Genomic DNA, 26,151 nt, shown 5'->3' on the forward strand with positions numbered 1-26,151 from the left:
TATCAATCTTTTGGCGGGCTACATAGCCGCTCGTGTTCAAAAGCACCAACTAGCTCTCTGGATATTTCCTGATAAAGATGTCTACAGGCAGTGAGCGTAGAAAGCAGTGTGGGGCACGAAGAGATAAGCAAGGGGAGCGGGCCTGTTCTGCCACACCTAGATAATGGGGAGGACTCAAGAGAGGCATTCTACATGGCGGCCGCCACAGTCTGTCTTGGTTAGTGATGTGGTCAGGAATGACTTGGATCTTTGGGCTCCCCCTGTTATGTGTGTTTTCTGTCCCTGTGTCCCTTTAACAAGACGCATGAGAACAACAGTTCAAGGACACAGACTCTGGGTATTATGTCTGTTGGGCTAGTAACACGAATCACCCAGGTCCTTTAGGAATGACAGATTCCACTCCGTTTCTGATGTAGCATCCTGTGGCCACCAAAGAAACTGGGCACCTTTCCCCACTGTGGAGATCAGGTGGAGCCCCTAGGTATTTCTCGGATGGTTGTGTATTAGAAACATTTGGTTATTTTTGATAGAAATGGTGTTGGGGCAGGGGAGGAGAGTAAGTCTGACTCTTTCTTGTGGGAGGTATTTACAGCAAGCACCAGCAATCCTCTTTACAGTTCTTGACTCTTAAAGCCCTCCTAAGTGTTAGTGTGAGTTATCAGTAGAGTCAGTTCATCCCCAGATGATCCTGCGAGGCCCACAACAGGTGGGTGGAGGTCACACCTCACCCTTTCCTTTTTCTCCTCATGTGGCCTTGGGCAACATCCTTACCTTCTCTAAGTCTCTACAGGTATGAAGTAGAGCAAGTGAAAGACACTCGTAGGGGCTGGCATGTGATTCGGTTGATGGAGTGCTTGTCTAATGCGCATGAAGACCTGGATTTGATCCCTAGACTGACTTAATTAACTAGGTGTGGGGCAGTGCACATCTGTCCTCGCAACACTCAAGAGGTGAGGCAGGAGGATCAGAAACTGAAGGTCATTCTCTGTTACATAATGAGTTTGAAACTAGCCTTGGCTACATGAGACTCTGTCTCCAGATCAGACAAAAGTCACTCAAAGTAAAAAGAAAGTGTATTTAGGGTCGTTTTACCCAGATACTATGTATAAATAATATTGCTCTCAGAGACGTAGTTTATAGCTGTCTGTTATTGGAGATCAACTTCCTGTTGTGTATTGGGGCTTGATCCCTTTATGCCTATGTGGATACTTTATGACAGAGATAATGGCATAATAAATGACATCCGTTTATTGGCAGTATAATTGGCAAGTGTAAATACAAAGAGTGGGTTTTCTAGCTGGTCATGTTTATGCCGTGACTCTGGCCAAGCAGTTCTTAGAGAGAAGGACCGTCCCTTGCTATCCATCATGTGGATTCTCTCCTCAGTTGGGAGGCATGATTCTGAGTGTGGATAGAGCCCACTATTGTTGGATCTCAGCTGCAGTCTTTTTGGTTGGGGTTTTCTAAGGGCTTGGCATACATCACATTGATGATTAAAAGCGATCAAATAAAATGGATTAGCTTGGCAGGAAGGAGACATGTCAAATTAACTGTCCCTGTATAAACACAGGCTACACAGTTCTGTTCTGGAACAGTGGCCTGGTGGTGAGAGCTATGTATAGAGTCCTAGCAAGACTGGGAAGTCTGGGTTTTTTGTTGTTTGTTCTGTTTTTTTTTGTTTTTGTTTTTTTTTTTTTGAGACAAAGGCTCAACATGTAGCCCAGGTTGGCCTTGTACTCATGACCCTCCTACCTGACCTCCAGGATACTGGGGTTTATAGATGAGAACGGGCAGCTTCTAAATGGAGCATGGAATGGTCTGGGTCAAAGCCCACGGGCTGATGCCAAAGAGAACAATGATGGTTTCTCTGGGCCTGTCAGCTGGGTGATGGGTGTGCTGCCGAGGTGAGCCAGGCAGCATTCCTCCCTGCAAACCCCATCCTACCTCTCAGCCCAGCTTTCGTAGTGGACTTTGTCTGAAGGGAGCCACCAAGCCAAGCCTGAAGCCTGGACTAACAGGAAGTCACAGCTGGCCTTTCTGAGCCTCAGAGTCTATGCAGTGAAACAGCCTGGAGCTGTCCTAGTGCCATGACCACAGAGACATGAAAAGATGGGGATGGGGGGCTTTTCTTGTGAAGAATTGTGGCAAACATTTGGATATTGTTTCTTTCCTTCTAGTGCACTAAAACCATGTTTCCTTCTGTCAGATGGGAAATGGGGTTGGTAACAATCTTACAATTCCTGAGGGCTAACTACAGTACTCTCGGAACTTTCCACAGTATCTCTTTTAGAGACTATCCTGGCGCCAGGAGATGCTGCCTCATGCCTGTTCCCAGCACCACAAAACCATGATATGTGCAAAAGGATAGATGGCTCATTTAGCAGGAACCTGGCATCTCTTATTAGAGGCCCCGCATAGACACCCAGACAGGGCAGGGTGGCGCAGCCTATGCAGATGCCATGTGAACACGGGATAATAGACTTCTGGGTGATTAAAGAAAGAGCAAAAGACTACTTCTGTACGCTTCCTCTTTTAAAGTGTCGCGAACAGAGGGAGGACTGGTTACTAGATAGAGACTCTGGCACTAAGAGGGGCCAACAATGAGGAGACAGAGCTGCATTAGCCCACATGTCTTGTGTGCCAGGCACTTGGGTACTCCATCAAGGACTCTAACACATTGTCTCATTTGATCCAGGCAGCAGTACTGGTGGATGAGGCCTGTTATTAACTCCACTTTATAGACGAAGAATGAGAGGCTTATGGAGTTTAAGCAGCCTAAGGCCGCACAGTTAGTACACAGCTGTGTCCAGCTCCCTCTAGGCCGTCTGCGTCTAGATATGCCTGCTCTGCACAAAATACTGCCTGGTTCACAACATCGGGCCAGAGTCACCTTTGTCTAGTGTTTCTGGTCCTAAATCCCTCTTATGCTTCCCTCTGACTCTTTCTGGAAACTAGTTCAAACCCTTCCTGAACAGAAGATTCCTGTTGGCTTGTGTTAGAGCACACTGAGGCTTGGCTGGTGCTTTGGGGTTGCTTGTACACTGTTTTAGCAGGACACACTCATTTCTCCACACTTTGCAAATGGTCTAGCCTGGCTTACGTGTCCACCATTCCGGCCACACTGCGTGACTCCCAGGAACAGGTGGCCCTCTGTAGTCTTGCAGCCATTGCTCCCTGGGAGCTATTTGGAATCAAGCCCCTTTAAGAGGAGAATGTGAGCCGGGCGGTGGTGGCGCACGCCTTTAATCCCAGCACTCGGGAGGCAGAGGCAGGCGGATCTCTGTGAGTTTGAGGCCAGCCTGGTCTACAAGAGCTAGTTCCAGGCCAGGCTCTAAAAAAGCTGCAGAGAAACCCTGTCTCGAAAAACCAAAAAAAGAAAAAAGAAAAAAAAAAAAAGAGGAGAATGTGGTCTTGGTGACTCAGGAGGCAGCTCAGCCTGATTAGGTGACGGAAGAGGTGCTGACATGAAGTCCAGGGCAGGAGTTTCTGGGGAACCCATGTACAGTGCTTAGAATTAGGGGGTGTCTTGCTCCCGCTGCTTCCAGATGATAAGATTTGCCGCGTTCTTCAACAGATACGGGGAAACCGGTATCAAGCCACAACACCTTGCGAAGCCTTCTACTAGAAGCCTCTTGTCTGGCACACACTGGGGCTTCCCTGCTGCAGATAGGTGGATGAGGTCCATGCTAAAGGAAGCCTCTGAGAACACAAGGTGGGGCTTCAGATGGGAGCCCTGGGACTGGTTGCCAACGTTTCCCTTCTGCCTCAGTTTCTTTTCTGTCCCAGAATGCTCTCTTTTGTTGTCTGTGAGTGAGCAGGGGCAGGGGGTGGTGGGGGGCGGTAAAAGTAGCTGAGGATCTTATGAAACATGGATCTGGTACAGGCTAGAGGCCCGGTGTGTTTGTGTTCTGAAATACCAGGGTGGATTAGCTGTGACCTGAAGAGGCCTCTTGGGCCTCCCTGTGAAGATCATCTTTCTTTCCTGTTGCCTTTCTGGAAGTTCTTGTTGCCTGGTGTTGAGTTGGATGTGGAAGAATTCATCTCTGATGCTTTTAAAATTGTTTATACCTTCCCAGCCCCTTTGATCTCCCTATTCCTTCCTGCACAGGGCTGGGGTCAGGTTGGGCCAATGAAGCGGTGACCACAGTGGATAAGGGCAGAGGCTTGAGCCAGACTGCCAGGGTTTGAATCCTAGCTCTGTCCCTCACAGGCTGATTGACTGGAATGAGTCGCTGATCCTCTAAGCCCCATTTCCTGACCTATCTATCAAATGGAGATTAAGAGAATGGCTGCCTCTTGGGGCTGTTCTGAGGTTTCCATGTGATGGTGTTTTCAAAACCCCATGCCTGGCACAAGACAAATTGTCCATAAATATCTGATGGTCCCAGCTTCATAGCAGGAGAATTTGGCTCCCGGTTAGCCAGGTGGAGCAGAGAGAGGAGGAGCATTTCCAGTTCTGTCTGTAAGGACATTTCAGTCCGTGACTTACTCCTTGGGGGACAAGGACAGTCCACCTTCTTATGAACATCTGTTTAGCACCCACACAGGAAATAGGTGATATTCATCACAGTATTGCCCTGTATCATTTTGCCATTGGTGGTCAAAAAGATGTATCTCACAGTAAAAAGTGTAGGTTGTAGACATCATTCCTCTGGTGCAGTGGTTTCTACAGTGGAGAAGGACTGCTCTGTCTCTTACCTCCCCTCTGCTTAGAGTTGGACATCTGGACAGGTTCCAGCAGCAGGGAGCTCAGTGTGTGAGCATACTGTGTGTGCAGGAGTGGTACCAAGGGTTATGTGCGTTAAAGTTCAGGCAGGTGAGCCCTGGGAACATGTGCTGTCCTTAGTCCCATAGTCACAAGGAGGTTCTATTTGGAAACTGATCTCTCCAAAGAGTAAACACAGCTTTCTGAATTTGCACCAGAATCTAGGGTTGGATATTAAACAATGACAGGATATGCCTATTACCTTGCATTTGAGAAAGTCAGTATCACCCTTGTGACTTTCAAGGCTTTTTCTTTTGTATTTATAAAAGGTGGTTTGAAACATTTAAACCAGAATATAACCAGTTACCTCAGAAAACCTCTGCTGTGGGCTGAGGAGTTGGTTCTGTCTGTAAAGGGCTTGCTGCACAAGCTTGAGTTCCTAACACCCCAACACCCACATAACATAATGTAACATACCATAATGTAACATAACATAGCTTCACATAATAGCCAGCCATGCCTGTAATCCCAGAGCTCTGGGTTAGGGATATTAGGGGAGGACCCTGGTGCTTGCTGGCTAACCAGTCTAGAATAACTGGGGGGCCCCAGGTTCAGAGAGAGACCAGGTCTCAAAATAAAAGATGGACAAGAAGGCAGGGTACCTAGTGAGTAAAGTCTTGTCACACAAGCCTGATGAATCCTGACCACGAGTTCACTTCCCGGAATCCACAATGTAAGGGAAGACCCACTTTCCAAAAGTTGTCCTCTAACATCCGTATGCACATGTCTCTCTCCTCCTCCTCTCTCTCTGTCTCTCTCTTAGACACACACACACACACACACACACACACACACACACACACCCTTCACTCTGTTGGCTCTCTCATTCATATTAGATAAAGACACAAACAAGCAAGCCAGGCATTAATCTCAGCACTCGGAAGGAAGAGGCAGGTTGATCTCTGAGTTCGAGGCCAGCCTGGTTTACAAAGTAAGTTCCAGGACAGGCTCCAAAGCTACGAGAAACCCTGTCTCAGAAAACAAAGGCTCAAATAAGCATGTTGTATTTATGGGACACTATCAAGGGCCAGGAAAGCAAGGGGCAGCCAGCTCTCATGAAGGACCCTGAGATGGCAGTGGCCCATCAACAGTCCTGGCCTGTCTTAAGAGTTTTGCTTGAAGCAATTATGCTATGGACAGAAAACAAACCTGAAAAGGTTTTGTGGCCCTATGCAATAATCCAAATCAGACCAAATCAAACTGAATTAGGAAAAGCCCAGGTTTAATGGATACTAGTGTTCCCGGGTGGCCTTCCAGGCCCTCAGAGAGGAGATGAAGGACAACTGGGAAACCACTGGTTTGTTCTCTGGGAGGCAGTTTAGATAGACTGTGGGGGTGGTCTTGAGCATCTCTGGGGAGGGGTCAGTGTTTGGCGGGCTTTCTCAGAGGTGGAGTCTGGACATAGGCAACACCTAGGTGAGGAGCTTGGGATGGGACTTTCCACCCAAACACTGCATACCCTTTGGGTATATGAATGCCAGGGGTTGGGGTGCGGCTTTCAACCAAGCAAAACGAAGCTCTCTCTGAAGTTCTGCATTCAGACGTTGGCTTCACCATCCCAAGTCTTAGGTAGAGAATTTGATTTCCAACTCCTGATTTTTCTAGCTGCACTGAGATTAGTAGTGTGTCCTCAGCTATATTACAAACATATTAAGGTGACTGGGGAGAGATGACTTGAGAAAACTTTCTGATAATTATTATTTACATTGAACAATAAAAATAAACACTCTGTCTCAACTGTTCCTTCTAAAAGATTTTTCTATCTTTAAATATTCTTTCTTACCTCTGAAATCCCACTTATTGCCACATATTCTATCATTATTTATACTATATTTTAGATAACATAGGCATGGAGAATTTTTTTTAAGATTTATTTAATTTTTTTTGTTGTTGTTTTTGTTTTTCTGTAGCTTTGGAGCCTATCCTAGAACTAGCTCTTGTAGACCAGGCTGGCCTCAAACTCACAGAGATCCCCCTGCCTCTGCCTCCCAAGTGATGGGATTAAAGGTGTGCACCACCACCACCCAGCAAGATTTAAGTGTGTGTGTGCGTGTATGTGTGTGTGTGTGTGTGTGTGTGTGTGTGTGTATGTGTGTGTGCATGTGTAGGTATCTGTGGAAGCCAGACAAGGGCCTCGGATCTCTGCAGCTCAAGTTATAATAAGTCCCTGCCCCCATGTGTGTGTTGGGAATCAAACCCCGGTCCTTTACAAAAGCAGTAACTGCCTTAACCCGTGAGCCGTCCCTCCTGCCCCTGGGATTCTTCCCTATACATATTCACATTACAGGATCTTGCTCAAAAAACCCTCTACATAAAAATTAATTGTAGTAATTATCCTAAATTATTGATTTCGGGGCTATTAATAATAGTGGGACTGCAAGAAGTAAGTATTCCACAGGTGTTTAAGACTTTTATGTTTATTTATAATTTAGCTTCATTATTTTATTTTTAGGTTTATTCAGGTATCATTAACATCCACTTTCTTAATTTGGGGTTATGATTCTATAGGTTTAGTTGTGTAACTACTACCACAGTCACACCTCCCTCAGCGTTCACGCCGGCTTATTTGTTACCAGCTTCCTGTCCTAACTCTAATCCCCCCCCCGTATCATCGATTTGCTTCTGTCCCTATAGTTTTGTTATTTCCAAAATGTCACATACATTGAATTATATAACACAAAGCCTTCTGATTCTATCTTTTTTTTACTTAGCATAATGTATTTGTGACTCATCAATGCTGTGTGTATATCAAGTCTTTTTTTTTTAATCACTGAGTAATATTCTACTTTGTGGATGTCCCAGTTGGCTTAGCTATTCTTCAGCTGAAAAGCATTTAGGTTGTTTCCAATTTCTGGTTGATAAAGTCACTATAAATATTTGCATAGAAGTTTTTGTGTGAACAGAAGTTTTCACTGCTCTTGGGCAGATGCCTAGGAGTGGGATTGCTAGGTCGTATGGTAAATGCATGTTTAATCTCTGTCACTGTTTTCTATACTGTTTTCTATAGTTGCTGTACGATTTTGCATCTCACAAGCGACATGTGGGAGTCTCAGTGTCGGCATCCTGATCAGTCAAGGGCTTATTTTATACACACACACACACACACACACACACACACACACACACACACACATATATATATATATTATATGCAATTTGAATAAGCATAAACTTCTGTCTTATTGTGGATTTGATTTGCATCTCCCTATCAGGCTAAGCACATTTTCTTGTGCTTTTTCTAGAGAAGCATCTTCAGAAACCTTTTGCTTTCTCATGAGGGTTTGGTTTTTTTATTAATGGGTTTTGAGAGTTCTTTACGTTTCTGGATGGAATTCCTTATCAAATGTGTGTTTTGCAAACATTTCTTCCCAGTCTACTGCTCTTATTTTCACACTCTTGGCAGCGCCTTTTAAGGAGCAGATGATTTTAATTCGAGTGGTCAGATTTATCAAACTTTCCTTTTATATCTTGTCTCTTGCGGATTGTGCTGTTGATATGTTTAAATTATTTTTCTTTTGCTTAGTCTAATGTCCCTAAGATTTCTTTTTTTTCTAGAAGTTTTATAGTTGTAGGCTTTATAGTTAGATATATAACTCATCTCAAGTTGATTTTGAACATTCTGTTTCAGGTTATGGGCCACAGTTCACAGTTTTGCATCCGGATATATAGCTGTTCCAGCACCATTTGTTGTAAAACAGACAAGCTATCCTTTCTCTTTTAAGTTGCTCTTGCAGCTTTTTCAAAAATTAGTTGAGAGTCTGGAAGAGGTGGCTGAGTGGTTAAGAGCACTTGCTGATCTTGCAGAGGACCCAGGTTCAGCTCCCAGCATCCACATGGTGACTCACAACCATCCATAATAACTCCAGGTCCAAGTGATGCAACCTTTTCTTCTGACCTCTGAGAGCACCAGATATGTATGTGACACACAGACATACGCAGAGGCAAAACACTCATAAAATAAAATAAATAAAGCTAAAAACAAAATTGGTGCATATGCCCATCTACTTTTGGACTTTGTTCTATTCCATCGGCATGTATGGCTGGCCTTGTACCATACTTTACTATCCTGGAACTCACTTTGTAGACCAGGCTGGCATCAAACTCAGAGAGATCTGTTACACTCTGCCTCCTGAGTCCTGGGACTAAAGGTGTGCATCAACCATGCCTGGAAGTTTTTGCTATCTTGATGACTGTAGCTTTATGGAAAGTTTGAGATGGGTGTTATGAGTTTTCTTCGTCTCAAAGTCTTCGTGTTTTTTTTTTTCTAACCTACCTTTCCATTGAAATTTTAAAACCAGCTGTTGATTTCTACCAAAAAGGTCCTGTCAGGATTTTATCTGGTATTATGTTGAGTTTGTAGATCAGTTTTTGGAGACTTGGCGTCTTGGCACCATTGACTCTTCTAATCTTTAAAAACATTGACTCTTCTAACCCTTAATCTAGACCTTTGATTTATTCCATTAGTGCTCTATAGCTTTCCTTTAAAAATTTCATGTGTTTTTGTATATTTATGGCTGAGTAATAGATTTGGGGGTTCTGTAGTTCATGGCTCATTTGTTGAATTCATGAATAAGCCATTGTAGCCAACTTGTGAGTGCTCGTCTTGATTCTGTAATAAAATACAAGATGCTAGAATAGGATTGGGAAGCTCATGCAATCTCTTGTTTATAAGTCAGCAGTGAGGCTCAGCAGTCTGTGTGTAGCTCCAAGAGAACAGAGTGCTAGCCGGCATGTTGGCACCCTCCCAGCCACATAAACCTCGGACAACTCCCACTCCCTGGTCAGGGTCTTCCTCTGTGATGACCAACCTTTACTGTTAACTTGATTGAATTTAGAACCACCATGGAGGCTGGCAGTGGTGGCACATGCCTTTAACCCCAGCAGAGGCAGATGGATCTCTGAATTAGAGACCAGCCTGGTCTACAGAAACCCTATCTTGAGGGGGAGGAGGGAGAGACAGAGAGAGAAGAAGGAGGAGGTATCACCATGGAAACAAATCTCTAGTTCCGTTTGAAGATTGTTCAGATTAGGTTCACTGAGGTGGGAAGACTCACCCTAAACGTGGGCAGTACCATCCCATGGGCCACTGTCTGGGCCGAAAACACAGGAAAAAATGAGTTAAGCTTAAACATTCCACCAACTTTGCTTCCTGATACAGGTGCAGCATAACCAGCTGCCTCGGGCTTCTGCTGCCAGGCCTTCCCTGGCTCAACAGGCTGTGCTTTGCTTGTTTGTTTGTTTTGTTTTTCCAAGACAGGGTTTCTCTGTGTAGTCCTGGCTATCCTGGAACTTACCCTGCATACCAGGTTGGTCTCAAACTCACAAAAGCTTGAGCCACCGTGTTCCGCCCTTCTGTGGCCCTGATTCTAGGAACATAGGGGCCAGGATCAGAGGATGGTGGGAAAGGTTTTATGGCTAAGACCTTGAAGAGATGCCGGTCACTTCTATGTAGTCACCCGGCCTCACTTAGGCAGAAGGGTGCCTGGAAACTGTGTGGGGGCAGAAAATGGAGCATCGAGCAATGGGTAGGCTGAGTAATTGTGCCGCAACAGCTCAGGGAAACTGAGGCACAGAGTGGGTAAGTGACTTGTAGAAGGATGCACAACTACTAGGAATGGAAGTTAGGATGTCAAGTGAGGTCTTTAACCCCGCAGAATGGGGTAACAGCCATAGTAATGACAGTGTGGCTTAACAGTTGGTTCAGGCGAGTGCGCACTAAGTGGGGTCATACACACTGAAGTCTTAATGATTCTGGGTTCCCTTCTGTGATGGTTGTGCCGATTGTCATCTTGACAGGCTCTGGGACCACCTGGGAGACAAGCCTCCTGACACGTGTGTGAAGGATTATCTAGATTAGGTCAGCCTCTGGCCACAGCTGTGAGAGAGTAGCTTGTTTAGGTGAACTAAGGTGGGTGGCACCATTTTCTGAGGTTGGGTTCTGGACCGAATACAAAGGGGAACAACGTTAACTGAGCATCGGTACCTGCCCCCCCCCCCACTCTGCCCTGCTTCTTGACTACAGACGTAGTATAACTGCTGCCTCAAACTCTTCCCACCATGAAGGACTACCCCAAAACTATGAGCCAGAGTAAACCCATCCTTTACTGACTTGTTCTGGGGGGGCGGGGGACATCAATAGCAACAGACAAGGTAGTAGCTAGGACATTCCTAGCCCCAGGCTCTGCCTCACAATCATCCAAAGCTCAAAATTGTCCCTGAGGAGAGTGGCCTACACTGTGCCTTTTATAAGCTGGTGGCTGGTGCTTCCCTCCAGCAGAGCTCAGACAGGGGCTGAAGAGCCCTGTGAAGGACTGGGATACTGGGTGTAGCAGGATACTGGGTGTACAGGCCTCGAAAAGTTGCAGTTACCTCTGCTTGAGACTGGAGCTGCCTCTTGTAGATAACTTCCTAAATGTCCCCAGAGGATGGCCCCATGAAGTCAGGCTCGGTGCCCTGGCCAGGGATAGGAAAACCCCTTGGCCAGCACCTGTTCCCGTGGGCCCGAGATACTGTTCAAAGACGAGCTTTAATTGAATTACTGTAAGAGCTCCAACATGAATGAGCAAATTGGCACTCATAACTTATACATTATTTAAAAGTCAGTCTTTTAAAATAGCTGCTTTTGTTTATCGTGGTGGAGATGTTGGGGTTGCAATCATTCCATGACTGGCATTTCTGTGGCATGATGAAGGAGACATGAAAAACTTCTGCATAGGATGGGGAGGGCATTCCTGTCTGGAAGCATCTGGAGAAGTGGCTGCTCTTCTTTCCCATGAATGAGGACACTGAGTGGGGGTTGGGGCAGAGGCTTTAAGATGTACAGAGACTCGTAAGGGCTTGGGCTCCAATGTCACTGTCTGTCCCTTCAACCACACTGTCCAGCGACAGAAGGAGAGATGCTGAGGGTATGTGGCTGAGGCAGCAGGAGCAACAGTGATATTAATGAATTAAGTGGATATTAATGACTCTTCAGTATGATTGCATGTGCCATGTTTCTAGCCCCCAGGCTCCTTGACCCTCAAATAGTATGTCTCCTATAGAAGTTCTCTTAAGACCATTTCTCAGCCTTGTGCATTTGTTCAGCAATGCCATCTAGGCCATTTGGTATGTCTGGCATTACGCCGGTCCGGTCCATACTGCCGTTAGTAACATCTTTCTCCATTATCATCCGCACCTGGCATTCTCTAGCTTGCTAAGTTTGCCTTCACCTCCTCGTTTCATATGCATTTCTCCATTCTGAGAGGTTTGGCTGTCTCTTGGCCATGTTTTAGCCTCCTGGGTTTCCGTTTATGTCAGTTACCTGTTTATGTCCTTGGCAACTTTGTCAAGAAGTTTGGTTATGAAAGGGAGGAGGAGGGTGGCAAAGAATTTTGCTAAAGATGGTAAAGACTTGAGCATGCTAAAACGAAGGTGGGAGGAGTTACCTATTGTTGCTGTGATTAACACCATGACCAAAACTCTCGGGGAGGAAAGAGTTTATTTCATCTTACAATTTATAGGTCACAGTCCATCTCTGAGGGAAGTCAGGGCAGAAACTCAAACAAGAATCTGGAGGCAGGCACTGAAGCAGAGGCTGTGGAGGAGGGACGCTTACTGGCTTGCTTTCCGTGGCTTGCTCAGCGTGCTTTCCTACACAGTCCAGGGCCACTTGCTCAGGGATGGCTTTGTCCACAGTGGGCTGGCCCTACCATATCAATCATTCATCAAGAAGATGCCCTCAGGGCAATCTGATGGAGGCAATTCCTTAACAAGTTCTCTCTTCCCAGTTGACTCTTTTTTTTGTGTGTCAAGTTGACCAAAAGCTAAGTACTATGTCACTCCTCGCCAGGTTTGAGGGATGGGCTGTAGGGAGGACTAGTGTGGATCCAGACTTACTAGCCATGGCAATTGAGGTTGAGGGGGCGGAGTAAGGCTGGGAAATAAAGTCAGTGTCTGGGCTCCCACCAGTTTCCTTACTCCGTTTCACTGCCCCTTCCACTTGGGCCTAGAGGCAGTGGAGGACCCAGAAAGCTGAGTGGGAGGGAAAAGGTAGCCCCAATTAAATTCTGAGAAACTGCTCTATGTTGTGTTTCTAAATGAAAAGACGTATTCATTGTAAAAACAAACAAACAAACGACGGCGACGACGACCACCAAGCAGGAGGAGAGACGCTGAATTTCAGTGTATGGGATGGGACACGTGTAATGGGGAGGCTCAGGATACATTAGGCAGAGTCAGCACAGGAAGACTCCGGCCCCGGTCCCAGATGCCGTAGTTTCAGATCAGACCGTGTTGGTGGAAGCTTCCAGAGAAGGGTATGTCCTTATAGGGGGTAGGTTGAAGGCCTAAGCTTAGGAAGAAAGAGACCGTTTTCCAAAGCCAGCCAAGATGTGGTGAGAGCCTGAAGTGAAGAGCGAGCTTTGGAAGTGAAGGAATGGTAAACGAAAGGTGCTCTCCAGATGCGTAACATCTGGACTTAGTGGTAATAGATAGTAAGTGAGGGCTTGGTGCTCATAAGTGGGTAACTGGGGAAATGAGTCCACGGGGTAAGGAGTGTGGTGGAGGTGGAGGTGGGAGGGGCTCCAGAGTGAGGGCAGGTCTCTAAGGCAATATTATTTATTGAGAACCTGCTTGTGTCCCAGGTGCATGGCTGAGGACTAGGATCCAGTGAGTAAGATGGATATGCCTACTGCCTGCCTACATGGAGCCTACTGCGTAGACAAGGGGAGAGAAAGTGGGAAGAAAGTCAACAGACAGGTGTGAGTGCAGTTCTAATGGTGGGTCAGGAGGCTGATTCCAAGGGCGCAGGGAGGACTCACCTTGGGAGGAATGCTCAAGGAGGACTCACCTTAGGAGGAATGCTCAGGGAGGACTCACCTTAGGAGGAATGCTCAAAGAGGACTTACCCTAGGGGGAATGCTCAGGGAGGACTCACCTTAGGAGGAATGCTCAGGGAGGACTTACCTTAGGAGGAATGCTCAGGGAGGACTTACCTTAGGAGGGATGCTCAGGGAGGACTCACCTTAGGAGGAACGCTCAGGGAGGACTTACCTTAGGGGGAATGCTCAGGGAGGACTTACCTTAGGGGGAATGCTCAGGGAGGACTCACCTTTGGAGGAATGCTCAGGGAGGACCGCCACAGGAAGCGATGCCCACAAAGAGTCTTGGGGAACAGGAAAGAGACAGACCTGTATGGTCGCTCCGAAAAGTGTCTGGTACAGGCCCAGAATAACAGGGCCCAAGGGTGGTCCAGACAAGACATGTTTGAGGAGATAAAGGAAGGCCTGGAGAATACATGCCATGCAGGCAGAAGATGAGCTCAGAAGGGGAGGCAGAAGCTGCCAGACTGTGCCGGACTAAGGCTGTGCTCATGTTGCCTCGGGCTTGTGACCACTAAGCAGTTCTCCCCTCAATGCCAGTGGTTGCAGCAAGCTGAGAGTAGTAAGTGGGAAACACTTCAGAAATAAATCTGAGAGCTTGAGACTGCATGCTGTTTCTAAGTAGCAGGATGCAATCTTGCACCTCCTACTCCAACATGAATCATTCCATTATTCTTTTTCTTTTTTGCTTTTTCGAGACAGGGTTTCTCTGTGTAACAGTCTTGACTGTCCTGGAACTCGCTCTGTAGACCAGGCTGGCCTTGAACTCCCTGAGATCCTCCTGCCTCTGCCTCCCAAGTGCTGGGATTAAAGGTGTGTGCCACCACCGCCTGGCCTCATTCTGTTATTCTTATTCAACATATCCATGATACCCACCCACCACTCACTTAGATCCCCTTTCTAGTATCAGGCTGGCTTTCATGGAATGATAGTCTAGAATTTAAGTAACTTATTTTACTCAGTGGAACCAATGTACAAGAGTAGTGGTGCTGGAAATTGTATTAAACTGTAGAGTTATAGTTGTTTTATTCTGTTATGAGTTGTGTTGATCTGCTGTGTCTAATTTATAAACTTTATTATAGTTTATATGTACAGAGAAAAACACTCATATGTGTGTGTGTGTGTGTGTGTGTGTGTGTGTGTGTATATATATATATATATAGTTCAGAACTAGCTGCTCTTAAGTATCTACTTGAAGATCTAGGACTGTATCTCTTATGAAAGATAGACCACTATATTTTATAAAGTTAATGTAAAATTAAGTATACATTTTATTAAAACCTTTTTTATTTGCTTTTTGATAGAGTCTCACTGTGTAGCCCAGGCTGAGCTGACACTTACTGTGGCCTTGAACTCATGGCGATCCTCCTGCCTCATCCTCCTGAATGCTGGGATGGCATAGGCTATCAAAGCTGCAAAATTTTAATACATTTTGAATGTTTAAATGTTTTAAAAATTAGCTAGCTTACAAGAATTTTACTGTAGAAGCAGGGGAAATGGTATCACAGATCCCCGTCTATCTTACTCCAAGTCAGTTGCTAGCGGTTTCTCATTTGTTTCCTGTTTCCTGCTTTCCTAAAACAGGGTTAAGCAAATTCCAGATCACATGCCTTGCTTGCCACTGTGTTATGCAGCATCATTAAAATATGCAGGAGGTTTATGGCTTATCTAGGGCTTCTGTTGCTGTGAAGAGACATCATGATCACGGCAACTCTTTTAAAGAAAAACATTTCATTGGAGCCGGCTTACATGTAAGTTCAGAGGTTTGGTCCATTGTCATCATGGAGGGAAGCATGGCAGCATGCAGGCAGACAGTGTGCTGGAGAGGTAGTTGAGAATTATTTGTCCCAATCGGCAGGCAGCAAGGAAAGAGAGAGAGAGAGAGAGAGAGAGAGAGAGAGAGAGAGAGAGAGAGAGAGAGAGAGAGAGAGAGAGAGAGACTGGCTGGGCCTGGCTTGAGCATTTGAAACCTCAAAGCCCACCTCCAGTGACACACTTCCTCCAACAAGGCCACACCCACACCAATAAGGACACGCCTCTTAATAGTGCCGCTCTCTAAGAGCCTATGGGGGCCATTTTCATTCGAACTACCACAGTTTAGTTTCCTTACATAATCATAGCGTCATTATCACACCTATTACTGTTGACTAGAATTCCTGGTTATCATCCAAAACTAAACCTGTAATTCAAATAGCTTTGATTGCCCTAAGATGCAAAACAGTGTGTACATTGTGTTTGTTCGGTACATCTTCTGAGTCTCTTTCGATCCAACAGTTCCACTTCCTTCCTCTTTAAAGCAAGCAAGCAAGCAAGCAAGCAAGCAAGCAAGCAAGCAGACAAACCCACCTTGTTTCAGTGACGTGAAGAAGATACTGAGTCAGTTGTTTGCAGGATGCTCAGAGCTCCAGATTTGTCTCTTTGCTTCCTTGTCTCTTGATTTCCTGCAAATCCTGAAAATGCAAAGTCAGTTCTAAAGACTTGATTCTGAGGCTCCACAGTTTTGACAAGAAAATCACAGGCCAGATCACAGGCCAGAGGGTCCTTCGTGTTGCGCACAAGGTCTAATCCCAGTCTCAGTGATACTGAGAGTCCTTTAATTTGATCTGTCTTGGATCAATTATTTTATTAGAAATAATCAATCAAATTTTATTACTTCAGTCTATTCTCACCATTTCTTCTGTCAAAGCCTTGCTACGTCATCAGCTCCAGTTCTTTTCAGATAAATGACTTTTTTTTTTGGTTGGGGGTGTCCTAGTGAAAGAAGAAAAAGTATACATTTACATTTTCAATTCACCTACTACTTTCCCCAAGAGAATAAATTAATATTGATCTTAACAGAAAATGAGTCTGCAGAAGAAGTAGGATTTCCCGGTATTAGTTTTCTGTAACTGTTGTTGTTGAGCTCGGACACACCAGTCTTTGAAGTTTCTGTGCTGGTTGTGGGACCTGAAGTATTTTTTTTAACTTTTTGATGATTTTTTTGGAATATTTGTATATACATAAGAAAATTCCTAAGGGTTCCCAAGTCTACATATGAAATCCGTGTAAACTTTATGTACGTCTTACATACATAATCCTAGGTAATTTTACGCCGTATTTTCAGTGACCCTGACTGTGGCTTGTGACCCAACTAAGGAATTTTCCACTTGCAATATCATGTCAAAGCTGAAAAGACTTCAGAGTTTGGAGCGTTATCAACTAGGGATGCTCACCCTTCATATAAGAGTCTCCTTTTTGCTCTCTAACTGTCCCCAAGGGAGCAGGACGTGAGAGTGCTGGTCGACACCGCTTTTAAAAGCCAATCCCCATACAGGGCTAAGCAGCACCTGTTCCCAACCAAATCCCAATAAGGACGGGCAGGGCTGAGTTCTCACCACCCCGCCCCTGCTTCAGCAGCTGCAGTATGACCAGAGACAGTTCTTAATAGATTTTTTTCCGTGATGATGGCAGGCAAGTTATAACATGTGAGTCTGAAGCCCCTGCCTAGTGATAGAAACTGCCCAGCAGGGACTTCGAAAGGCCTCACCAAACAGTGACGGTCAAGTACAGTCAGTACAACCCAAATGCATGGGGACCCTTGATGCTGGCAACTTCAGACAGTCTTGGCGCTCCAAGAGTCACTGTGGCCAGGCGGTGTTGGCATGTGAGCCACAAGGTGTGGCAAGGCAGAGAGTGCTCTGGAATGAGACGTGGTGCTGGTTTTCACCTGCATGAAAGGCCACTCACAGGTGGCATTTACCAGGCCTCCTTGCGTCCCCATGATGCTGGCATGCTCCCGTGTTCTGTGTGCTGAGAGCTATGTGCACAGTCGCAGCCTTATCGAGACTGAGCTGTATTACGTAGGTGGAGATGTCAGGTTGACAGTGGGGGTGCCTGGAGTCTGCAATGGCATCTCGTTGGTTCTCATTCTGTGCCAGCGAGTGTGCACTTATGTACTTGACTTTTCTTTAAGGTGTCTATGCATATGCAATCCAGTTATGAGCTGGGGTTGGGGGTGGGGTAGAAGGGCACCTTCCCTCATTGGCGATGCACTCGAAGAAAAGTAACCAAGGGAACTGCAGGATGTAATCTCCTGACCTGGGTTGCCATAGTACCAAATAGGTTAAAAGCAGGTTGGCGCGGCATAAGCAACAGCACAGACTAGAAAACATGTAAAGGCAGACCGTACAATTAGACAAGACAAACCTCAAGTGTTCAGTCCTATTTAAGGAAGTCATTGTCTGAAGGACTGCATCGGTCTCCCCCTCGGCCCCACCGAGGAAGACCGGCATTACCTGACGTGGCCCAGTTTCCCAGTCCTGAAGTGGCTCGGCACTTTGTGGCTTCAAGGAACCTGGAGAAGAAGGGGGGCTGGTGACTGCGTTGGGAGACTGGGGGTAGAGGGAGATGCGTTCTCTCTGCTGAGGGATGGTGAAGAGCTGACACAAAGCACAACCCAGACTCACAGGGAGAGCACGGTAGCCCCTGGCACTGCCTGGGGTCCACTGATGAGCAAAGCCCACGAGAGGCTGGGATTCTGAGGCCTCACACTCGCTCTAGGAGCAGGTTCGGGTCTGGGGGAGAGGCGGCTGTGAGTGGCCGTGCAATACATTTTTGAGTAAGCGCGTTCCTTCAGCAAGCAAACACTCCATGTTCTGTATGGTCATGTGGGCTTTTCAGAGCTAAGCTGTAAATGGGCAAGCTTCTTAGGACCTGTCTACCAATATCTCCTGGAGAGAGCAGATGCCGTTGTCAGATAAGGGTGACTCTGGACACGGGACAGGGAAGACCCACCTGTACTTTGGTAAGGGGTTTGGTGATTTAAAAAGGCCTTTGGGGTGAACCGGGAAGTGTGGATGTACGAGGGACTACTCGTATCAGTGACCTTCGTGAGTCATGGAAGACACTCTGTATGTACAGATGACCTACATCGCTGGAGCTACGGTCACATAATCCCATTTCTAAGCTCCTCTCAGATAGCAGCTCGAACGCCGTTTCTGTGGTTCCTCATGATTGGGTGTTCCCCAGTGAGACTTCAATATACACTAGCCTCTTCAGCCACCCTGGCTCCTTTTCGCCAGGCCTTTGTAGGGTCATGGTAATACTAACGGGAGGAGACGTGGTGACACCGAGAAAGCACTGGGTCGAATTTGGTTTCAGGCTCACTGCCGTGACCTGGGGTGAGGGGTGTTGTTTATTTCTGGAATAACCGCAGGTAACCTTCCTTCTCTCTTCCTGTGTGCTCCTACATCCGATTCTCAGAGATCATCCTTGCCTGAGCATGTGGGCACACCTCACCACCCCTCGACTCTAGTGAAATGCCAGCCGGGCCGGGGCTAGTGGCAGAGGGAAGAGGCCTCATTCTTTGGTGCTATCTTTTTTTTCTGTGGTATCCCCAGGGAGCTGGTCTTCCTGTTAGCAAGTAAATACACACACACACACACACAGTAGACTCATGCACTCAGAAACACACATGTATTTTCCCACATTCCTGGCAGAGCCACCGTCTGGCCGCTGTTTTCTGCGAGCCGCAGTCCCAGGGAGGATGGCGTTTTTAAGCAGGATGAATTGCGTTGTGTTGCTGCTCTCCTGCACCCAGGGCCATCAATCTTGTCTTGCACACTGGTTCTGCTGGTCTGCCTGCTTGGGCTCATCTTTCTGGGACAGACTTATTTACGGAGCCATAGCTAAGGTAATCTCACTCCCCAGCCCCGCAGCCTGGGCCTCTCTCCGCCACTCTTAAAAATAGCCCAGGATGAAGAGAGCAAGCAAGGGTCTGGTTACCTCTGGTGCTCTGGGCAGATCTTACCGCACCTCCATGTCTGGCAGCCCTTCTCGGGGGCTGCTGGTTGAATTGTGACCCCATAGGTGATGGCCACCCTGTCAGCCTCTGAAGGAGGTGGGGAAGACATGAGGAGTAGGAATTCTTCCCAGCTATCTTTGCTCAGACAATTGAGAGGGAAATCTCAGCCCTAGAAGCAGCTGGTTCATTATGGAGACCAGGCAGGGACAGAAGTGGTCTTGAACGCAGGTCTGCAGGCCTGGGCATAATGGGGTACACCGCGTTCAGGATAATGACTGGCAATCCCACTTTGCATAGTCTCCTTCCCCTGGGTGGCAAATACCTTTGTTTAGCCCTAGCAGCTGGAGCACACTGGCTCCGTGGGCCGAGTTCTCCATCCATGTGCATCCCTAAGACCGGTCCAGTCAAGGGTGACAAACAGGGCTACAGTTTGACGTTTGGTCTAAACCTCCACAGTGGTTTCGGATGACCTTGGGGAGGCCTCATCCTGTGCCTTTCCCCCCCCCCCTTGTTCTCTTAGGGTGGATAATTCTGGCTTCTGTCTTACCTCAAAGGGATGTGGTGGGATTGATTTGTCAGCCTGGGAGACAAGAGTCTGAAAAGTAAGGCCCAGGGCCCTGAGTCATGCTCAGAGCGGTGAGCGTGCATTGTTGCTTCCTGCCTGCGTGCGCCTTCTGGGGAACGTGTCAGGGGTGTGAGCCCACGTGTTGGGATATGTGAGAATACGGTGCATAGTTCGATACTTACTGACATTTGTCATCTGACTGCTTCCCTTGCCTCCAAAGCCCCCTCCTCCCCCTGTTATTCTCTTGAATTTCAAGGCACTGAGCCCCCATTCTAAAATACAGACTTAAATGTGGACTGCCCTCCGTTCCCAGGGAGATGCCTGAAGCCAAGCACGGACGAGGGAAGACAGTCATTTTCCAAAGGCCAGGGACGTTGGTTACCAAGATGGCCTCGCCAGCCTCCTATCTCACTTTTCTCCCTGATCTCTCCCATCCCCCAGTTACCCGCCAGCTCCCTAGTTCTTGCTGGTTGCTTCTTATCTTTGTTTTTAAGATTGCCCCTGTTCTTTTTCCCTTTTGTTTGGGCTCTCATCCCTTTCTACCTATCCTTCCATGAGTACCTCCAAACTTCCTTGGGAACTGTCTACCAATCACATTGAGCTTCCTTTTTCCTTGGCACTCAGTCCCTAACAAACCCAATTCTCTCTGTTGTGACATCCAACGCCTGGTGCTGCCAGCCTGAATGGGGCAACAGGCTCCTTTGGGCTGCTTGGTCTGGTTAGGGATTCAACAGGAGACCTTATTCCAGCAGCTACACACACTTTCAAGCAGTGGCTTGCCTTTCCAGTTGTGGGGGCCAGAGTCTCTGTGGCAGCATGCTGGTCTTAAGAAGTCAGACTCAGTTGACTTTCAAGTTCTCTTCTCTCTCTCCCTGGCCTTGTCTCCACCACCAGGCAGGCTTCCGATCTCAATCCAGGAGTGGGGTTTCTCTTCCTCGTTTGCCCACCCCACACCCCATCCTCTGGCTCCCAGGAGAGCTGTCTCTCAAGCTGTTTTGAGCCCTGGCAGCCTCAGGTTTGAAGGAAACAGGCTGGCTGGGACTTATGTCTCCACCTGCTGGCCATCCTGACCCTGCTGCATGCAGCTCTCAGTCTCTGTCCCTGACTCTCACTGCTGCTGCTGTTACTCGGGCTGCAGTATCCTGTAACTCAGGACCCTGAGAGCCCAGGGGGAAGAACCATGCCCCGACAGGTAGCACAATGCGTGCGTGGCTCCTGTAGGATCTCTTCTGTTGGATTCCCCTAATACGTTACCACCGAGAAAACGAGCGAGGGACGTGGAAGCTAACCCTCTGCTGTGTTGCTGTCCCCTAGGGACCTTTCCATGAAGACTGAGACAGGCACAGCTGCTAAGAAGAGCCTGCTGACATGACATCGGCCACAGAGTTTGAAAACGTAGGCAACCAGCCGCCATACAGCCGGATCAACGCCCGCTGGGATGCCCCGGATGATGAGTTGGATAATGACAACAGCTCAGCCAGGCTCTTTGAGAGGTCCCGGATCAAGGCCTTGGCAGGTACCACTTGGGGCCATGGGGGTCAGAAGGTCACACGCATCAGGTCCATGTCCCTTCTTGCTATGGTGGAGCCTCTGTATGTGAGTCCTGGTATGGCAGTAACTGAACACCTTTGCCAAGTTCAGAGAGCACCCCTTCCCCAGGGGTTACAGGATTCAGCAGCTTGTCCCAGAATCCCCCACTTCTTCTGAAAGGCAGGGAAGTGCTGGCATTGGTGGTGGGTGGGTTCTGCCGTCTGTCTCTGTCCCAAGTAGCCTGGCACCAAAGTCAGAAGTGTGAGGACACTCTGGGTGAAGGAGTGCCAGAGGGGCCACACCGGCACAAGTTCAAGAGATGTCCTGTGCACTTAGTGCTCTGCCTGTGCATGGAGAGAGGGATCAGCATCCTTGTCTCTGTGGTCCAGATGAAAAGCGGATATTGAAAGCAGAGAGCCTCCTTTCCAATCTGCTTTAGGCAGGAGAATTTGCTGCATGGAGCCGCTCATCCTTGAACTGGGATTAGATTTGTGCTTAGCAGGCTCATGAGGCTCCCCGCTTGCGTGTGTGTGTGTGTGTGTGTGTGTGTGTGTGTGTGTGTGTGTGTTGGAGGGAATATCTTACATTTCTAGTAAAAATGGTTTGTCTCTCTGCTGTCTGAGATCTGAGTCTTTGGGAAATACCCCCTAAACAGCCCCCCTTTTAACCAACTGTCTTCCTGGAACTTGACTCGGGGGAAGTATACTCTGAGAAACTCTGAGCTATATGGACGGAGTGGGGTGTGTGGATGGGGTGGAGCTGGCCTTTACCTGGTTGGACCTGAACACCATCATTGGTTGCTGCCATCTTCTACCTTGCAAGAAAGTCTCAGCCCTTCCCATAGGCGTTCTGTGGGTAATCCTCTGTCTTACAGTGCTGCTTGAGGTGTCTTCCTCCTTTCCTCCCTCCACTCTATTCCAGATACCTTGGTTCCTGGGAAACCTGGCAGCATGAGCAGGGTCCTAGGCCCCTTGGTAATGGCTCTCCCTCCAGACCAAGACTGTGGCGTCTAACCTCCTTTGTCATCATAGGACTTGACCGTCTCCATTTGTGTCCTGTGTATTGTAGGAAACACTTTCCCCCTCATCTTCTCATCTTACCTAACTCTATAAAATCCTTCTTTGGTTTTCCTTGGGGGTTATGGAATAGCAGTGCTCCTTTCCTTTTGCTTAAGCAATTTTAACTTCTTCAAATAGCCAAATCAACTTGAAACACTAGCCTTGTCCCTCTGGGGCTTTGCCTCTGTCTCCCTGAATGCTACATTTGATTGCAATGGCCCCAGTGATGTCCAGAGAAATGGTGACCATGTTCCATATGTCCCATAATCTTTCCAAAGGATGTCATGAGAGCTGAGTCTGACCTGTGCAGGGTTTTTAATCTGTTTCATGGATAATGCATGTATATCTTTGTATACATGCACACACAAAACCTATGTAAATTTCACTGTAATAATTACTTATTGTATGCCCACAAAGTTTAAATCTACCCCTCCCCGTTAGATATGAAAGGAGAGTGGGGAACCGCGGAGATAAATTCAATATAGCATCTGTCTCTAAGGACTTTATAATCTATTAGGGGGAAAATGAACTGTGCTCACAATTAATTAGCATGAGTGGAACTGGAGAACTGTGGGGGAAGGCACATAAATTAAACAGCAATGAGAGCTCAAAGGAGATGATACATCGAGAATCAGACTAGTTTGTGGGGGCATTAGCCATGAGCTGGGGGTGGAAGGCTGGGTATAATCTGGGAAATCAGAAGGGCATGGGGCGTCTCCAGTTGGCCTGGGGGAGTACTGGCAAGCAGTTAGGTCTGGCAAGTCAGCGGACAAGTGGTAGAGACGTGTTAAAGAGGCAAAGAGGAGACGGTATCATACGAGAAACTTCATAGTCAGCCCTAGTTATCAGGAAACAGCTTTGCCTAGTGTTGGCTGTGCATGGATAAGTCTGTTCACAACCAAGAACATATTACCTTCCAAAGGATAGGGATGCTCCCCATGGGAGTGGAGGATCCCAGGCCTGGACCTTCACGCAGAAACCTGCTTACCAAGTAAACATGTCAACCTGGGATCCTTGCATTGCCTCTACAGATCAGCTGAGACATTTGCTGGCTTTCTCCTGGGAGGTGGTGTGGAATGATCTCTGCTAGAAGCTAGGGCTTTGGGAAGGTCCATTCTGCTGGATGAACAGAGGAGAGAGAGAAACATGGCAGATTTCTTCAGTTTTTACTTTTTGAAATTTTCTCTTCAATAGTCTGTGCAGCCATATTATCAGGACAGGCAGGGGTCACCTTTTCTAGTGGAGCCTCAGGAAATGGAAGCTACGCTTGATGCCGTCATATCACATGGTCTACTGGACACCACCTGTAAGAATGCTAAGGCCAGAAGGCTTGGGCTCTGTGCTTCTTCATGCTGGCCGCAGGCACACATGTGAGGTTAAATATACTGGGTTGCCATTTTCTTTCTACTGTTGAAGGCCTGGAGTGCAAGAAATGTCACAAGATTCAGATTGGAATCTGATTCTCCCTCTGTTGCTATTGCCATGGGAGAGCGCTAGCCCTTCATCCCAGTCTCCAAAGTGGTGGCGGTACTTTCCCAAGGTTGCGAAGATCAAATAGGCTAAAGTTTATGAAAAATGAAAAATCAATAATTAAAAAAAACCGAGTGAATGGTAGATTTTATTGGTCTCAAGAAAGCTCTCTATAAATACTTTCTGTCCTTTCTCCAGTGCCCACGATCATCCTCAGGATCCATTCCTTCCTCCTTGACTACCCCTCCCTTACACACACACACACACACACACACACACTATCTGGGGAAGCTGAAGTTGGAAGAAAACACTGACAGGCTCCTAGGATCTCCTAGAAACACCCTTGCTGTCACTCAGAATCTCGTGCCCTCTCCCACTTTTCGGGTATCCCAGGACCGCAGAAATTAGCCTCAAGCTTGGGTGTGGATGCTGCCCCTCTCCCCATGAGGTCATCTAGTTCAAGACTTTTGCTTTGCTTCCAGCCCATGGGGGCCCACGTCCACACTGTAATAGGCTTGTTCAAGTCCCTCCCCAGCATGGCAGACCCTCTTGCTTCTCCTCCTCCTAGTGACCCTCAGGTTAACAGACTCATCATGGTTCTGTCTCTTAAGTGCACTGCTTGTGAGGGTTAGAGAACACATTTCCTCTTCTATTTTTTGTATCATTGTTGGTTCTTCCCCCAGACCTAACTTAAAACAAGCTATCTGGTTGGTTATCTTGTCTTTAGGTATAAAATCCTGAGCTCGCTCTAGACTAAGTGATTTTTGATTTGAAATATTTGATTAAAGTGAAGAGAGAGATGGAGAGAAAACTTGCAGAGGTGATGCATTTGACCTTGGTGGGGGCGGGGAGTGGGAGGTGGGCATGTAGTGCTGGGATCCAGAAGGAATTTTCCCTTAGGTCTGTAAGTATACTTTGACTTTTTTAACGTCAATTCTCTGGCTCGCCGCCGCATTTGCCAGGCTAAGTGGTGGGTAGCCTGGAGGCTTCCTCTGACCAGTCTTTGCAGCTGTCTCTAGTGTAGCTATATTTCTCCCTCTGGATCTGCTTTAAGGGTTAGAAGAAGGGAACAGATGAAAAGCCAAAATCCCTATCCTTCCCAAGACTCCAACCTTCATGTTTCAGACGGCAGACTCCCAGGGTCTCCTAGAGCCAACCCTCACTGTCATCCGGATGTTCTCCCACTGTTTGGGTTAGAAACCACACGTGTGGTCATCTGAACGGGAGGCAAAGTGCTGAGGTTGGCAGAGAATGCCAACAGCTAGGATGCTGACCTCTGTACTCTCTGCTCACTGCTTCTGCCTGCCCACACACCCTTCCCTGCACTTGGCTGTGCACCCTAGGGAGGATGCCTGGCGACAGATGTGGCCCAGGTAGAAGAGGAGGGCCAGAAAGAAAACAACACAAAGATGTCCCCAGAAGATAACTCAGTGCAGTGCCTCCCTCCCCTCCCTGCTCCATCTTCCCACACCCTTCCTTCTTCCCACTCCCCCTGTCTTACAGGCACACAGCTTGGCGTCCCGCACCCCATATGCCACTCGCTGCCTGATTTATGGGATGTACGGTCGGTCCTTCCATGCACACAGATGCAGCTCGAAGGTTGCAGCACAGAGAACAGTCCAGTCCCATGAGGGACCTGTGAGGAAGAGAGGCTGACGTGTTCTGTCTCCATCTTCCTGTGTGTTGCCCAGCGAAACGGTTCCTCGGGGAGTAACTAGACAGAGCCCCTCCTTTCAAACAAGGGCATGACATTATGCAGCTGGCTTCGCTTTGCCTGTGAGGTGAACCTCCAGGATGCTTCAGAAGGGAGGCAGGCTTCCTTCTGGGTTCCCTTTGTAGTCTTCTTTCTGACAGCGGGATGAAGCCCAGCAGTGAGAGTGAATGAGGACAATTTAGAGATTGAGCGGGGGCCATGCCGATGGCGGGGGCACTGCCGGCCCTGAGGTTAAACTCTGTAACTAGCAGGTATTCCATCCAAATCTTGGGTGGCAGCCCTCAGGGTTCAGTGCTGCTGGCTCCTCTGTGGATGTCTCAGGACTCCCCAAAGAGGGCAGCATGGCTTTGTCCTGACCTTGGTAGCCAATGGCCTTCAAAATCTCCTTAAGAGATGCCTGAAGATCTTG

At 47.5% G+C, this 26,151-nt stretch overlaps 1 protein-coding gene across 1 annotated transcript in view; it reads left to right on the forward strand.

Annotated features, from left to right (window-relative positions):
- Positions 1–26,151, forward strand: part of Sptb (spectrin beta, erythrocytic) — a 123,694-nt gene that overhangs the window by 33,272 nt on the left and 64,271 nt on the right. Inside the window, exon 2 of the mRNA XM_038335760.1 lies at positions 21,285–21,486. Within this exon, the coding sequence (XP_038191688.1) occupies positions 21,339–21,486 (148 nt within the window). The 5' untranslated portion in view covers positions 21,285–21,338. The remainder of the gene's footprint in view (positions 1–21,284; positions 21,487–26,151) is intronic.

The sequence above is a fragment of the Arvicola amphibius genome, chromosome 7, assembly GCF_903992535.2.
Source record: "Arvicola amphibius chromosome 7, mArvAmp1.2, whole genome shotgun sequence".
NCBI lineage: Eukaryota > Metazoa > Chordata > Mammalia > Rodentia > Cricetidae > Arvicola > Arvicola amphibius.